Source organism: Oncorhynchus nerka, linkage group LG27, assembly GCF_034236695.1.
Source record: "Oncorhynchus nerka isolate Pitt River linkage group LG27, Oner_Uvic_2.0, whole genome shotgun sequence".
Classification (NCBI taxonomy): domain Eukaryota; kingdom Metazoa; phylum Chordata; class Actinopteri; order Salmoniformes; family Salmonidae; genus Oncorhynchus; species Oncorhynchus nerka.
This window is the reverse complement of record NC_088422.1, coordinates 37,772,381-37,787,749: the sequence shown is the minus strand read 5'-3', so window position 1 is coordinate 37,787,749 and position 15,369 is coordinate 37,772,381. Positions and strand designations below refer to the sequence as shown.

Genomic DNA, 15,369 nt, shown 5'->3' with positions numbered 1-15,369 from the left:
AGCGGTTAGCGGTGGAAACACACATAAACCCTAGGACCAATGTTCCCTCTAAGCTGCGGGGGTGCGCTGGTGAGCAGCTCCCCCAGGACTGCCACCCAGAAGAAATATCAGCCCCCGCGGAAAAGCATGAGATTGAACTTCACTCAACATTCTCGAGTTTTCCCCCTTAGTTAATGCCATCAACGTTTCCCTTTACTGTGGGAATTGAATCAATGCAATATTAACCACTTTCAATGCAACATACAAAAAAAAATGAACTATGCAAGAGAGTTTGTTGTAGGCAGAACGCGTCAGAGTAGGATTCTACTGCATTGACACACATGACTCAGCCCATACTTTACAAAGACCAGTGCCGCAAAACCAATCACAGCTGCAGTAGGCCTATATGCAAATAGATCATTGCCATATATAGTGCATTCGGAAAATATTCAGACCCTTCCACATTTTGTTACGTTACAGCCTTATTCTAAAATTGATTAAATCGATTTTTTTCTCATGAATCTACACTCAATACCCCATAATGACAAAGCCAAAACAGGTTTTTAGAAATGTTAGCAAATTTAAAAAACAGAAATATCTTATTTACATAAGTATTCAGACCATTTGCTATGAGACACGGAATTGAGCTCAGGTGCATCCTGTTTCTATTGATCATCCTTGAGATATTTCTACAACTTTTGGACATGGACATGATTGGACATGATTTGGAAAGGCACACAAAAAAACTAACCTCCATCATTCTTAAATGGAAGAAGTTTGGAACCACCAAGGCTCTTCCTAGTGCTGGCCGCCCGGCCAAACGGAGCAATCTGAGGAGAAGGGCCTTGGTCAGGGAGATGACCAAGAACCCGATGGTCACTCTGACAGAGCTCCAGAGTTCCTCTGTGAAGATGGGAGAACCTTCCAGAAGGACAGCACTCCACCAATCAGGCCTTTATGGTAGAGTGGCTAGACGGAAGCAACTCCTCAGTAAAAGCCACACGAGAGCCTCGTTTGGAGTTTGCCAAAAGGCACCTAAAGGACTCAGACCATGAGAAACAAGATTCTGTTCTGATGCAACCAAGATTGAACTCTTCGGTCTGAATGCCAAGCCTCATGTCTGAAGGAAACCTGGCACCATCCTATGGTGAAGCATGCTGTGGGGATGTTTTTCAGTGGCAGGGACTGGAAGACTAGTCAGGATTGAGGGAAAGATTAATGGAGCAAAGTACACAGAGATTCCTTGATCAATCAAATCAAAACCTGCTCCAGAGCGCTCAGGACATCAGACTGGGGCGAAGGTTCACTTTCCAACAAAACAACGACTCTAAGCACATAGCCAAGACAACACAGGAGTGGCTTCGGGACACGTCTCTGAATGTCCTTGAGTGGCCCAGCCAGAGCCCGGACTTGAACCCCATCAAGCATCTCTGGAAAGACCTGAAAATAGCTTTGCAGCAACGCTCCCCATCCAACCTGACAGAGCTTGAGAGGATCTGTAGAGAAGAATGGGAGAAACTCCCCATATACATGTGTGCCAAGCTTATAGCGTCATACCCAAGAAGACTGGAGGCTGTCATCACTGCCAAAGGTGCTTCATCAAAGTACTGAGTAAAGATTCTGAATACTAATGTAAATGTGGTATTTCAGTTTTTTTTAAATTATTTATAAATTTGATAACATTTCTTAAAACCTCATTTTGCTTTGTCCTTATGGGATATTGTGTGTAGATTGATGAGGGGGGGAAATAATTGAATCCATTTTAGAATAAGGCTGTAACATAACAAAATGTGGAAAAAGTTAAGGAGTCTGAATACGCTGTATGGATCTGTGCAATTCTCTTTGAACTGGACATGTGTTTACAGCATGAGTGGCTTGTTTTGAGATCAAAGTGAGTGCTGCTTGTAGCCACGTGTGCACATTTCTACATATCCTTTGCTAGTTAGTGAGTTATTAGCCCAGTTACAGATATTTTGTCGTCCGCAATGGGGGAGTGATTGATTCCTTCAAGAGCACAAAATGTGTACATTTCTAGACATCTTTGAAAAGCAAGTCGGCTAAAGAGCTTTTGTATGTCTTAAAGGGGCATTGTTGTGTGTTGGGAGTCTTGAATAAGCTTCGTATCCAATTGGCAGAGGGTAGCATTATTTGTCTGATTCCCTGTAATAATGGTATGGGAATTATAATGAAAGTCTCATGCCTACATTGAACACCACACTTTGGCTTCTACTGTAGGCTGAATGATAGAACAGATGTTAAAAATGTTATGGGATGCATTTTCTCTTGTTAGTTTCTCATCAATTATTTTGGATTGTAGGCCACTCTGGTAGGCCTACATTATGATCAAATAGCCACAGAAGCCACAGAAGCCTACTTGACCACTGTCTACAAGACCATGGTGCTTGCCTACGGAGCTGTGAGGGGAACGGCACCTCAGTACCTCCAGGCTCTGATCAGGCCCTACACCCAAACAAGGGCACTGCGTTCATCCACCTCTGGCCTGCTCGCCTCCCTACCACTGAGGAAGTACAGTTCCCGCTCAGCCCAGTCAAAACTGTTCGCTGCTCTGGCCCCCCAATGGTGGAACAAACTCCCTCACGACGCCAGGACAGCGGAGTCAATCACCACCTTCCGGAGACACCTGAAACCCCACCTCTTTAAGGAATACCTAGGATAGGATAAAGTAATCCTTCTCACCCTCCCCCCCCTTAAAAGACCTAGATGCACTATTGTAAAGTGGCTGTTCCACTGGATGTCATAAGGTGAAGGCACCAATTTGTAAGTCGCTCTGGATAAGAGCGTCTGCTAAATGACTTAAATGTAAATGTAAATGTCTGAAAGTGTAACTCACAGCGGGTACAGCCTCAGTGTTCACAGCGGGTACAGCCTCAGTGTTCACAGCGGGTACAGCCTCAGTGTTCACAGCGGGTACAGCCTCAGTGTTCACAGCGGGTACAGCCTCAGTGTTCACAGCGGGTACAGCCTCAGTGTTCACAGCGGGTACAGCCTCCGTGTTCACAGCGGGTACAGCCTCAGTGTTCACAGCGGGTACAGCCTCAGTGTTCACAGCGGGTACAGCCTCAGTGTTCACAGCGGGTACAGCCTCAGTGTTCACAGCGGGTACAGCCTCCGTGTTCACAGCGGGTACAGCCTCAGTGTTCACAGTGGGTACAGCCTCAGTGTTCACAGCGGGTACAGCCTCCGTGTTCACTGTAAACAAGCGCTGGAAGTTGCACAGAATTTTCACAACATTCAAGTTTGCGCTCAGCAGATCAAAGGGATTCGAGGGAACATTGCCTTGGACCTCTTACTCTCGCCCCCTTCGTTGTTCTTGTTCCACCCATCCTTCTGTCTCTCCCCTCATCTGTCTGTTCTCATGTTGAATCTTTCACTAGAGTGTGATACAATGACCCTCTCCATCCATCCATCCCCCTCTCTCTCTCTCTCTCTCTCTCTCTCTCTCTCTCTCTCTCACACACACACACAAACACACACACACACACACACACACACACACACACACACACACACACACCATCCATTCATCTCCATCCATCTCTCCTTCGCCCCGTAGCTTTTTATAGTCCTGTAATGTGTCATGTTGCGTTCATCACTTTATTCACTTCTACATTCATCTCTGGTGTTAGACCAGCCCACAGTTCTTAGAGCTGGCATGTGATGGATTATCTTCATTAATAAGCACATCATTGATGAATGATTGATGATGAGCCATACAAATCAAATCAAACTTTATTTGTCACCTGCGCCAAATACAACAGGTGTAGATAACCAACAGTGCAGTTCAAGAAAGAGTGAAGAAAATGTTTACCAAATAAACTAAAGTAAAAAATGTAACACAATAAAATAACAATAACGAGGCTATATACAGGGGGTACCGGTACCGAGTCAATGTGCAGGGGTACAGGTTAGTTGAGGTAATTTATACATGTAGGTAGGGGTAAAGGGACTATGCATTGATAATAAACAGTGAGGGTCAATGTAAATAGTCCGGGTGGCCATTTGATGAATTGTTCAGCAGTCTTATGACTTGCGGATAGAAGCTGTTAAGTAGCCTTTAGGTTCTAGACTTGGCGCTCCGGTACCGCTTGCCGTGCGGTAGCAGAGAGAACAGTATATGACTTGGGTGACTGGAGTTTGACAATTGTCAATCATGGCTACCGCCGTGAGTGCTACGGTGGGTAATCATTTAGGCAGGTTACCTTCGCTTCCTTGGGCACAGGGACTATTGTGGTCTGCTTGAAACATGTAGGTATTACAGACTCAGAGAGAGGTTGAAAATGTCAGTGAAGACACTTGCCTGTTGGTCCACGCATGCTTTGAGTACTGGTCCTGGTAATCCGTCTGGCCCCCCGGATCTGCTTTAGTTTTTGCTTTTAAGCAGGAATCAGGAGGATATAATTATGGTCAGATTTGCCAAATGGAGGGCAAGGGAGAGCTTTGTATGCATCTCTGTGTGGAGTAAAGGTTGTCTAGAGTTTGTTTTCCTCTTGTTGCACATGTGACATGCTGGTAGAAATGAGGTGAAACGTATTTACGTTTGCCAGCATTAAAGTCCCTGGCCACTAGGAGCCCCTCTTCTGGATGAGCATTTTCTTGTTTGCTTATGGCCTTATACAGTTGGTTGAGTGCGGTCTTAGTGCCAGCACCGGTTTGTGGTGTTACAAATAATGGCTACAAATAATATAGAATAATACATTAGAATTGATAACAGTCTATAAGTTACGGAGCTCAGAGATGGAGCATGGCATTTAGGTAGCACTGAATGGTCTCTGATGAGTCATTCACATGTGGACAGCTCAGCTTTAGAACACCTTATTCATTTAATCGACTACTCATCTTGATTAGCTGAATCAGGTGTGTTAGTGCTGGGCTGGAACTAAAGCCTGCACACCCTGTATCTCTCCTCTCCACACAGAGCCTACATTGCTTCATTGATTCATTGAGCCTCTCTGTGATTGCACATGTCAATCATAAATGGTCTGCAGTAGTAACCATTCACTGTCTGTCTCCCTATGTGGTCTTCTTTCCCTCTCTCTTGCTCTCTCTCTCTCTCTCTTGCTCTCTCTCTCTCTCTCTCTCTAGAAGGATGGTAAGGTGGTGGATGGCAGTCTGTTGGGGGATGCCAACGGGGTAGAGCCTGGTCCAGGAAGAGTGAAGGAGTCTGGGAAATGGCAGAAGCCCCAGTTCACACACAAAGCCCTGATGAACTGTTGTCTGATCAAATGGATCATAACCAGCAGGACAACACCAGACAAAGGTGAGGAGGGAGAGGGTGGGGGCGGCTGGAAGGTGAGGAGTGGGGAAAGGTGGAGAGAGGGGTAAGGGACAGAGACAGAAAGGAGAGAGGGGGTGGAGATAAAGGAGGAGAACTGTGTAGTCAAATGTTTAAACTCTAATTAACTGGATTGGAATTGATTCATGAATCGACTGGCCTGACCTCTTCTGGTCCCTTTGGTTGAGCCGACACGTTCAGTTCCAGTAACATTGACCACGGGGTCAGAGTTCACACACACACTGTATTTGATTAATCAAAGGCCCTTCTTGTGCTCATTATTTTGGAGCTCTTAGTTACACTTCAGTGGCTAAGCTTGTATAGACCAGGGTTTCCCAAACTGGGTCCTGGTCCCACCCACCTGGGTGTATGTTTTGGTTTTTAACTTACCACCACACAGCTGATTCAAATTACCAACTCATCATCAAGCTTGGATTATTTGAATCAGCTGTGTGGTGCTAGGGCAAAAATGAAATGTGCACCCAGAGGGTGCCACAGGACCAAGTCTGGGAAGCCCTGGTATAGACTGGTAACAGCTAAAACGGCCATTAAAAACATCAACTGGTTGCGTACCTCTCCCTCTCCCTCTGCATGTCTCTAAATGTACAGCATTCACATCATACTGTTCTATCAGAAGTCTGTTCCTTGAGTGTGTCTCCTCAGAAGTTTACTGTAATGGCTCTTCACCGCCACCTGTTATTCTAGCAAGTCAGTGAAAGGTGAAAAGGAAGAGAGAATCACATCCTTATATCCTATAGATTCTGTTTCTGTGGTCACAGTCACAGTGTTCTGTGTCAGCATCATGAACATCAGATAGAGGGAGAGAGAAAGCGAGAGAGACAGAGAGAGAGAGAGCGAGAAAGAGAGAAATGGGAGGGAGAGGGGGGAGAGAAAGATATAGCGAGGTGGAGGTAGAGTGACATAGAGAGGGAGACTGGGAAGAGAAAGGGCGATAGAGAGGGTGGATAGAGAGGGAGACTGGGAAGAGAAAGGGCGATAGTGAGGGGGGATAGAGAGGGAGACTGGGAAGAGAAAGGGCGATAGAGAGGGGGGAGAGAAAGACATAGCGAGGTGGAGGTAGAGTGAGATAGAGAGGGAGACTGGGAAGAGAAAGGGCGATAGAGAGGGGGGATAGAGAGGGAGACTGGGAAGAGATAGGGCGATAGAGAGGGGGGAGAGAAAGACATAGCGAGGTGGAGGTACAGTGAGATAGAGAGGGAGACTGGGAAGAGAAAGGGCGATAGAGAGGCGGGATAGGCTTTGGTCCGTTTGCTACCGTGAGTCCCTCTAATCTGCTGGATACACAGAAGCCTATTGCATGTAACAAACCGTTATATCACCAGTAGCATGGTCAAGCAAGTTAATGTTTTCAACAGGTTACTAAACATCTACTGATTTAGAACCACAGAGTTACCGCAAGTCAGCACAAAGACAACAGGAGCACTGCCTGCGCTATTCTAGCACCATTTCAACTTAAACATTTAAACATAATCAAATCAACAAGGCAATATATGCTTAAGTTTAATATACTGGACACAAGCTGAAAGATATATAAAACAAATTGTCCAATGTTGCTAAATATCATGTGGCTGTCCATGGTACTGATTTATGTATGTGTGTGTGTGTGTATGTGTGCTTGCAAGCAAAACAATTTTTTTTGCTCACTCTCCTCAAAAATGTTGGCAAAACGGTCTATGGCTCTGTCATACAGTAGACTTTTACTTTTTGTTGTTATAGGCTACCTAGCTAAAATGCTTGCTTGTTTAACTTCCTCGCATGGACAACAATGAATCACAGAACCAGCTAAGTTAGCTAGCTAGTTAACATGAACCTACTAGGCGACATCTAGGCTACATATTGAACTTCAATGGTTTCTGGCCAGTGGCACAACATATTACATTGTGGTTAGATCATAATCATTGGCCTGTACAGAGAATTAAATCAAAACCACAAGTCCAAATCCCCAGGGCCGCTAGCTACTGCAGGACATCAACACAAGCAGACCAGAAACGGACAAGATTTTCTGAAAATGACATTTTGCTTAAGAAGGGATTTGATTGGTCTGAAGCCAAATTCAAACTGGCCTCCCTTCGGGGGCATTTTGCTGCAGCAGGACAACCCACAGTTGAGCTCAGCTCAACGCTGATTGGCTATTTATTAATTATTTTTTTTATCAAGGGAGGCAAAATGCTTGCTGGCATCAATCAATCAAAGTGTGTACCTGGAGTGATCACCCACACCAGGTAATCTCTTCCTCTGTGTGTCTCTCGAACATAGTGCCAGGCTCTTCTAGGCCAGTGACCTATACATGTGGGAGACTAGATAGCGTGATGTTATTGAGCAGGTCAGTGGGGTGCTTCATCCATTATAGGGTGGAACACTCATTCTGGTCTTTCCTCCCGTCTGGTTTGTGGTCTATCTTGCTCTCGGCAGTTTGTCAGTATTAGCAACACTATATTGCCACTCTTCAGTGAGTGGGTGTTTTTGTTGTTTTTAAGACTGGTACAGACACCAAGACAAATGCATGTCAGCGTTTTTGTAATGGCATTAACGTTTTTTCGGTGTTCTCCCTGACTTCTGGGTCTGTCTGTCTGTCTGTCTGTCTGTCTGCCTGCCTGCCTGCCTGCCTGCCTACCCGTCCGTCCGTCCGTCCTACAATTAATTAGATGTATGCCTGCCCTTCCGTTGTGCCATTGATTAGATGCAAACCTATCCCCCCATCCTCCTTTGTCCTCCTCTGTCCGTCTTTCCAACAGCATCCATCCATTCATCACTCTCTCTGCCACTGCTGAATCAGCAAGCTCATGTACTTCTCTTTCTCTCCTTTTTCGTTCTCTCCTTTTTCGGACCTTCTCTGCTCCCATGCTGTCTTTCTCTTTCTCCCTCCTTTGTTATGTAGCCTAGGGGTGTCCGGGGAAAGCATTTTTTAGTGTTTGCTCCCCCTTCTCTTTCTTAACTCCAAATGCCAGAGAAGAGATAGCTAATAGTTTTAAAAAATGGGGCTGCTATGACTGTTACTATACTGTTAAGATGTTGTTTTGAAAACAGATCTCTCCCTCTCTCTCTCTCTCTACCCTCCCGTTTCTCTCTTTACTCAGTATGTCCCTTTGAAAGTTGGCTAATGCAGTTCAGAGTCTAAATCCCCATAATTCACAATTCCATGCAGTTTAAATAGGGACGTAATACCCTACAGATCTGTTACCTAAACCACATTCTGGCTCAAAATAACCCGGACAGATGGAGTTAGAGAAAAGAGGAGACAATGGAAAAAGAAAAGGTGGGGAGAGAGAGAGAGAGAGAGAGAGAGAGAGAGAGAGAGAGATGATGAATACTACTTATTTTCTTTTATCAACATGAGAGAAGAAATGTGGGCAGGTGAGACCCAGGGTGAGAGGGAAAGAGAGGGGGGGGGGATATTTCAAAGGGAGAGAAATGAGCTTTGTGGGTAAAAAGTATTATTTTAATTGCCTGGCTGTGGCTGTCTCTAAACCTGCGGTGCTGAGGTGAAGTATGAATGAGTGATTGTCATCTGTATCAGCGGGATTGGTATGAGTTAAGATTAATTGGGTGTATATATGATTGTCCTTGTTCGATAGAGCTATTGGACTTCTTTCAGCGATGTTCCTATTGGCGGATTCATTGCCAAATATACAAGCAGACACAGTCTCTGAAAGACTACAACTTGTCTTGGGCAGTGCTTCGTGCTCTGGCCCACCTCCCTCCCCCAATGCAGGCTTTATTTAAAAGGAGTCCAACACTAACAACAATCCTTTGACCCCCTAGTTTGCATAATAGCCCAGAGGGAGGAGTAGTTGTCAGTGGATGCAGTAAGCAGGTGTGTGTTTGGTAGGGCAAACTGGGATCCGTTTCAGGAGCTGAGTGAAAGGCTGGTCATGGGTCACATCAACACCATCATCCTGGAAACGCTACACACACTCCAATTCGCATACCGCCCCAACAGATCCACAGATGATGCAATCTCAATTGCACTCCACACTGCCCTTTCCCACCTGGACAAAAGGCACACCTATGTGAGAATGTTGTTCATTGACGACAGCTCAGCGTTCAACACCATAGTGCCCACAAAGCTCATCACTAAACTAAGGACCCTGGGACTAAACACCTCCCTCTGCAACTGGATCCTGGACTTCCTGACGGGCCGCCCCCAGGTGGTAAGGGTAGGTAACAACACATCCACTACGCTGATCCTCAACACGGGGGCCCCTCAGGGGTGCGTGCTCAGTCCCCTCCTGTACTCCCTGTTCCCTCATGACTGCACGGCCCGGCATGACTCCAACACCATCATTAGGTTTGTCAATGACACAACAGTGGTAAGCCTGATCACCAACAACGATGAGATAGCCTATAGGGAGGAGGTCAGAGACCTGACCGTGTGATGCAAGGACAACTACCTCTACCTCAACGTGATCACGACAAAGGAGATTATTGTGGACTACAGGAAAAGGAGGACCAAGCACGCCCCCATTCTCATTGACGGGGCTGTAGTGGAGCAGGTTGAGAGCTTCAAGTTCCTTGGCGTCCACATCACCAACAAACTAACATGGTCCAAGCACACAAAGACAGTTGTGAAGAGGGCACGACAAAAACTATTCCCCCTCAGGAGACTGAAAAGATTTGGCATGGGTCCTCATATCCTCAAAAGGTTTTACAGCTGCACCATCGAGAGCATCCTGACGGGTGTCATCACTGCCTGGTATGGCAACTGCTCGGCCTCTGACCGCAAGGCACCACAGCGGGTGGTGCGTACAACCCAGTACATCGCCGGGCCCAAGCTTCTTGACATGCAGGACCTCTGTACCAGGCAGTGTCAGAGGAAGGCTCTAAAAATTGTCAAAGCCACCAGCACCCAAGTCATAGACTGTTCTCTCTGCTACCAAACGGAAATCGGGAACCGGTCTAGGTCCTCGAGGCTTATAAACAGCTTCTACCCCCAAGCCATAAGACTCCTGAGCATCTAATCAAATGGCTACCCAGACTATTTGCATTGCCTCCCTTCCCCCCTTCTACGCTGCTGCTGCTCTCTGTTATTATCTATGCATAGTCACTAATAACTCTACCTATATGTACATAAGTAATCACTCCTCTCAATGGTGCCCTTTCCTTGAGAGCAAAACAATTCACCTCTCTTGTCTCCATTCATTTAACGCCTTAGTATTTTGTGTTTTTTTTATTATTTTGGTCAGGCCAGGGTGTGACATGGGTATTTATGTGGTGTGTTTTGTCTAGTTTTTTTTGTAGGTTATGGGATTGTGGTTAGTGGAGTTGTCTAGGAAAGTCTATGGTTGCCTAGAGTGGTTCTCAATCAGAGGCAGGTGCTTATCGTTGTCTCTGATTGGGAACCATATTTAGGCAGCCATATTCTTTGAGTGTTTCGTGGGTGATTGTTTCTGTCTCGGTGTTTGTTGACCAGATAGGGCTGTTTCGGTTTTTTCACATTTATTGTTTTTTGGTATATTGTTTGTATTTTCATCTTCATTAAAGATGTTTATGAATAACCACGTTGCATTTTGGTCCTCCTCTCTTTCAACTGAAAACCTTAACAAGCACCTGCTCCCTCTGACCAGAGGAAACATAATAAATGATCACCAGACCACTTCTGGTGACCTTCACCGATTCCACAGCACCCAACTCTGTTTTCACCCACCCCGAAAACACAAATTGGTCAAAACATCACTCCTACCGTCACAGCCTCTCTGCTGCTGTGTGTTGGAGTTCCAAATTGAGCAGCTGCTGAAAAATGAGCTCCTGTATATATTGAGATTTAAATGGTTTTTTAGAGTGAAGTACATCGAAAAAATCAAGAGAAAACTGCAAGACTCAATAGAAGACAAAACAAGGAACAAACCAAAAAGACAGGCTTTTGAAGAAGTAACTATTTTTCATAAAATTGTACAGTTATCTTAGCTAGCTGAATTGCTAGCTGAATTGTTTACTTGTTGCTAAGCAGTTGCTAGGGACTCTCCTGGAAGAAGCTAGCTAGCTTACAAAGAATAACAACAAAAAATATCTAGTTAACAGAAGAAAGGAAGACAAAATAAGGACAGAAGAAAAAGGAAAAGAAAAAGGACAACAAAGTGAAACCTCTAAAGAAACAAGAGACCATAATACAAGAAACAGCACTATAGAGAGATAGAACAACAACAACGCAGCCACTGCCAGCTAGCCTACTTCAGCAGTACTGTATCATTTTAATTATTTTAGTCAATAAGATTCCTGCTACGTAAGCTTAACTTTCTGAACATTCGAGACGTGTAGTCCATTTGTCATTCCAATCCAAATCAAATCAAATCAAATTGTATTTGTCACATACACATGGTTAGCAGATGTTAATGCGAGTGTAGCGAAATGCTTGTGCTTCTAGTTCCGACAATGCAGTGATAACCAACAAGTAATCTAACTAACAATTCCAAAACTACTGTCTTATACACAGTGTAAGGGGATAAGGAATATGTACATAAGGATATATGAATGAGTGATGGTACAGAGCAGCATACAGTAGATGGCAGTACAGTATATACATATGAGATGAGTATGTAGACAAAGTAAACAAAGTGGCATAGTTAAAGTGGCTAGTGACATAAGAATGCAGTCGATGATCTAGAGTACAGTATATACATATGCATATGAGATAAATAATGTAGGGTAAGTGACATTATATAAGGTAGCATTGTTTAAAGTGGCTAGTGATATATTTACATCATTTCCCATTATTAAAGTGGCTGGAGTTGGGTCAGTGTCAATGACAGTGTGTTGGCAGCAGCCACTCAATGTTAGTGGTGGCTGTTTAACAGTCTGATGGCCTTGAGATAGAAGCTGTTTTTCAGTCTCTCGGTCCCAGCTTTGATGCACCTGTACTGACCTCGCCTTCTGGATGATAGCGGGGTGAACAGGCAGTGGTTCGGGTGGTTGATGTCCTTGATGATCTTTATGGCCTTCCTGTAACATCGGGTGGTGTAGGTGTCCTGGAGGGCAGGTAGTTTGCCCCGGTGATGCGTTGTGCAGACCTCACTACCCTCTGGAGAGCCTTACGGTTGAGGGCGGAGCAGTTGCCGTACCAGGCGGTGATACAGCCCGCCAGGATGCTCTCGATTGTGCATCTGTAGAAGTTTGTGAGTGCTTTTGGTGACAAGCCGAATTTCTTCAGCCTCCTGAGGTTGAAGAGGCGCTGCTGCGCCTTCTTCACGACGCTGTCAGTGTGAGTGGACCAATTCAGTTTGTCTGTGATGTGTATGCCGAGGAACTTAAAACTTGCTACCCTCTCCACTACTGATCCATCGATGTGGATAGGGGGTGTTCCCTCTGCTGTTTCCTGAAGTCCACAATCATCTCCTTAGTTTTGTTGACGTTGAGTGTGAGGTTATTTTCCTGACACCACACTCCGAGGGCCCTCACCTCCTCCCTGTAGGCCGTCTCGTCGTTGTTGGTAATCAAGCCTACCACTGTTGTGTCGTCCGCAAACTTGATGATTGAGTTGGAGGCGTGCATGGCCACGCAGTCGTGGGTGAACAGGGAGTACAGGAGAGGGCTCAGAACGCACCCTTGTGGGACCCCCGTGTTGAGGATCAGCTGGGAGGAGATGTTGTTGCCTACCCTCACCACCTGGGGCGGCCCGTCAGGAAGTCCAGAACCCAGTTGCACAGGGAGGGGTCGAGACCCAGGGTCTCGAGCTTGATGACGAGCTTGGAGGGTACTATGGTGTTGAATGCCGAGCTGTAGTCGATGAACAGCATTCTCACATAGGTATTCCTCTTGTCCAGGTGGGTTAGGGCAGTGTGCAGTGTGGTTGAGATTGCATCGTCTGTGGACCTATTTGGGCGGTAAGCAAATTGGAGTGGGTCTAGGGTGTCAGGTAGGGTGGAGGTGATATGGTCCTTGACTAGTCTCTCAAAGCACTTCATGATGACGGAAGTGAGTGCTACGGGCGGTAGTCGTTTAGCTCAGTTACCTTAGCTTTCTTGGGAACAGGAACAATGGTGGCCCTCTTGAAGCATGTGGGAACAGCAGACTGGTATAGGGATTGATTGAATATGTCCGTAAACACACCGGCCAGCTGGTCTGCGCATGCTCTGAGGGCGCGGCTGGGGATGCCGTCTGGGCCTGCAGCCTTGCGAGGGTTAACACGTTTAAATGTCTTACTCACCTCGGCTGCAGTGAAGGAGAGACCGCATGTTTTCGTTGCAGGCCGTGTCAGTGGCAATGTATTGTCCTCAAAGCGGGCAAAAAAAGTTATTTAGTCTGCCTGGGAGCAAGACATCCTGGTCCGTGACTGGGCTGGGTTTCTTCTTGTAGTCCGTGATTGACTGTAGACCCTGCCACATGCCTCTTGTGTCTGAGCCATTGAATTGAGATTCCACTTTGTCTCTGTACTGACGCTTAGCTTGTTTAATAGCCTTGCGGAGGGAATAGCTGCATTGTTTATATTCGGACATATTACCAGACACCTTGCCCTGATTAAAAGCAGTGGTTCGCGCTTTCAGTTTCACGCGAATGCTGCCATCAATCCACGGTTTCTGGTTTGGGAATGTTTTTATCGTTGCTATGGGAACGACATCTTCGACGCACGTTCTAATGAACTCGCACACCGAATCAGCGTATTCGTCAATATTTCCATCTGACGCAATACGAAACATGTCCCAGTCCACGTGATGGAAGCAGTCTTGGAGTGTGGAGTCAGCTTGGTCTGACCAGCGTTGGACAGACCTCAGCATGGGAGCCTCTTGTTTTAGTTTCTGCCTGTAGGCAGGGATCAGCAAAATGGAGTCGTGGTCAGCTTTTCCGAAAGGGGGGCGGGGCAGGGCCTTATATGCGTCGCGGAAGTTAGAGTAACAATGATCCAAGGTTTTACCACCCCTGGTTGCGCAATCGATATGCTGGTAAAATTTAGGGAGTCTTGTTTTCAGATTAGCTTTGTTAAAATCCCCAGCTACAATGAATGCAGCCTCCGGATAAATGGTTTCCAGTTTGCAAAGAGTTAAATAAAGTTCGTTCAGAGCCATCGATGTGTCTGCTTGGGGGGGGATATATACGGCTGTGATTATAATCGAGGAGAATTCTCTTGGAAGATAATGCGGTCTACATTTGATTGTGAGGAATTCTAAATCAGGTGAACAGAAGGATTTGAGTTCCTGTATGTTTCCTTCATCACACCATGTCTCGTTAGTCATGAGGCATACGGCAATCTCCTTTGCATTAGCGTAGCCTCCTCTGTAGCCTGTCAACTATGTGTCTGTCTATCCCTGTTCTCTCCTCTCTGCACAGACCATACAAACGCTCCACACCGCGTGGCCGCGGCCACTCTAATCTGGTGGTCCCAGCGCGCACGACCCACGTGGAGTTCCAGGTCTCCGGTAGCCTCTGGAACTGCCGATCTGCGGCCAACAAGGCAGAGTTCATCTCAGCCTATGCCTCCCTCCAGTCCCTCGACTTCTTGGCACTGACGGAAACATGGATCACCACAGATAACACTGCTACTCCTACTGCTCTCTCTTCGTCCGCCCACGTGTTCTCGCACACCCCGAGAGCTTCTGGTCAGCGGGGTGGTGGCACCGGGATCCTCATCTCTCCCAAGTGGTCATTCTCTCTTTCTCCCTTACCCATCTGTCTATCGCCTCCTTTGAATTCCATGCTGTCACAGTTACCAGCCCTTTCAAGCTTAACATCCTTATCATTTATCGCCCTCCAGGTTCCCTCGGAGAGTTCATCAATGAGCTTGATGCCTTGATAAGCTCCTTTCCTGAGGACGGCTCACCTCTCACAGTTCTGGGCGACTTTAACCTCCCCACGTCTACCTTTGACTCATTCCTCTCTGCCTCCTTCTTTCCACTCCTCTCCTCTTTTGACCTCACCCTCTCACCTTCCCCTCTACTCACAAGGCAGGCAATACGCTCGACCTCATCTTTACTAGATGCTGTTCTTCCACTAACCTCACTGCAACTCCCCTCCAAGTCTCCGACCACTACCTTGTATCCTTTTCCCTCTTGCTCTCATCCAACACTTCCCACACTGCCCCTACTCGGATGGTATCGCGCCGTCCCAATCTTCGCTCTCTCCCCCGCTACTCTCTCCTCTTCCATCCT

General features: G+C 46.3%; 1 protein-coding gene across 1 annotated transcript in view; it reads left to right on the top strand.

The window, feature by feature from the left end:
* Window positions 1–15,369, top strand: part of kcnip3a (Kv channel interacting protein 3a, calsenilin) — a 52,656-nt gene that overhangs the window by 18,989 nt on the left and 18,298 nt on the right. The window contains exon 2 of the mRNA XM_029638098.2: window positions 5,083–5,257. Within this exon, the coding sequence (XP_029493958.1) occupies window positions 5,083–5,257 (175 nt within the window). The remainder of the gene's footprint in view (window positions 1–5,082; window positions 5,258–15,369) is intronic.